This window comes from Eimeria mitis, genomic scaffold (genome assembly GCF_000499745.2).
Source record: "Eimeria mitis Houghton genomic scaffold, Emh_scaff1481, whole genome shotgun sequence".
In the NCBI taxonomy this organism is placed as follows: domain Eukaryota; phylum Apicomplexa; class Conoidasida; order Eucoccidiorida; family Eimeriidae; genus Eimeria; species Eimeria mitis.
Genome location: NW_013569430.1, coordinates 1,168 through 1,396, shown reverse-complemented (window position 1 = coordinate 1,396; position 229 = coordinate 1,168). Strand labels below are relative to the sequence as shown.

Genomic DNA, 229 nt, shown 5'->3' with positions numbered 1-229 from the left:
CAGCAGCAGCAGCAGCAGCAGCAGCAGCAGCAGCAGCAGCAGCAGCAGCAGCAGCAGCAGCAGCAGAGACGCTGGAAAACGATAACGGAGGATAATTTAGCAGACTACAGACAAGAGCTCCTAGGGGTACGTTTTTCGTTTTTTATTTTTTTTTTTATTTTTTTTATTTTTTTTTTTTCTTTTTAATTTATTTATTTTATTTATTTATCTTATTTCTTTATTTCATTTT

The 229-nt window shown here is 35.4% G+C and overlaps 1 protein-coding gene across 1 annotated transcript in view; it reads left to right on the top strand.

Moving 5' to 3' along the window:
- EMH_0037930 (uncharacterized protein) overlaps positions 1 to 229 on the top strand; it is a gene marked incomplete at both ends in the record, with an annotated part of 6,032 nt that overhangs the window by 5,443 nt on the left and 360 nt on the right. Inside the window, one exon of the mRNA XM_013495231.1 lies at positions 7 to 126. Coding sequence (XP_013350685.1) covers positions 7 to 126 — 120 coding nt within the window. The remainder of the gene's footprint in view (positions 1 to 6; positions 127 to 229) is intronic.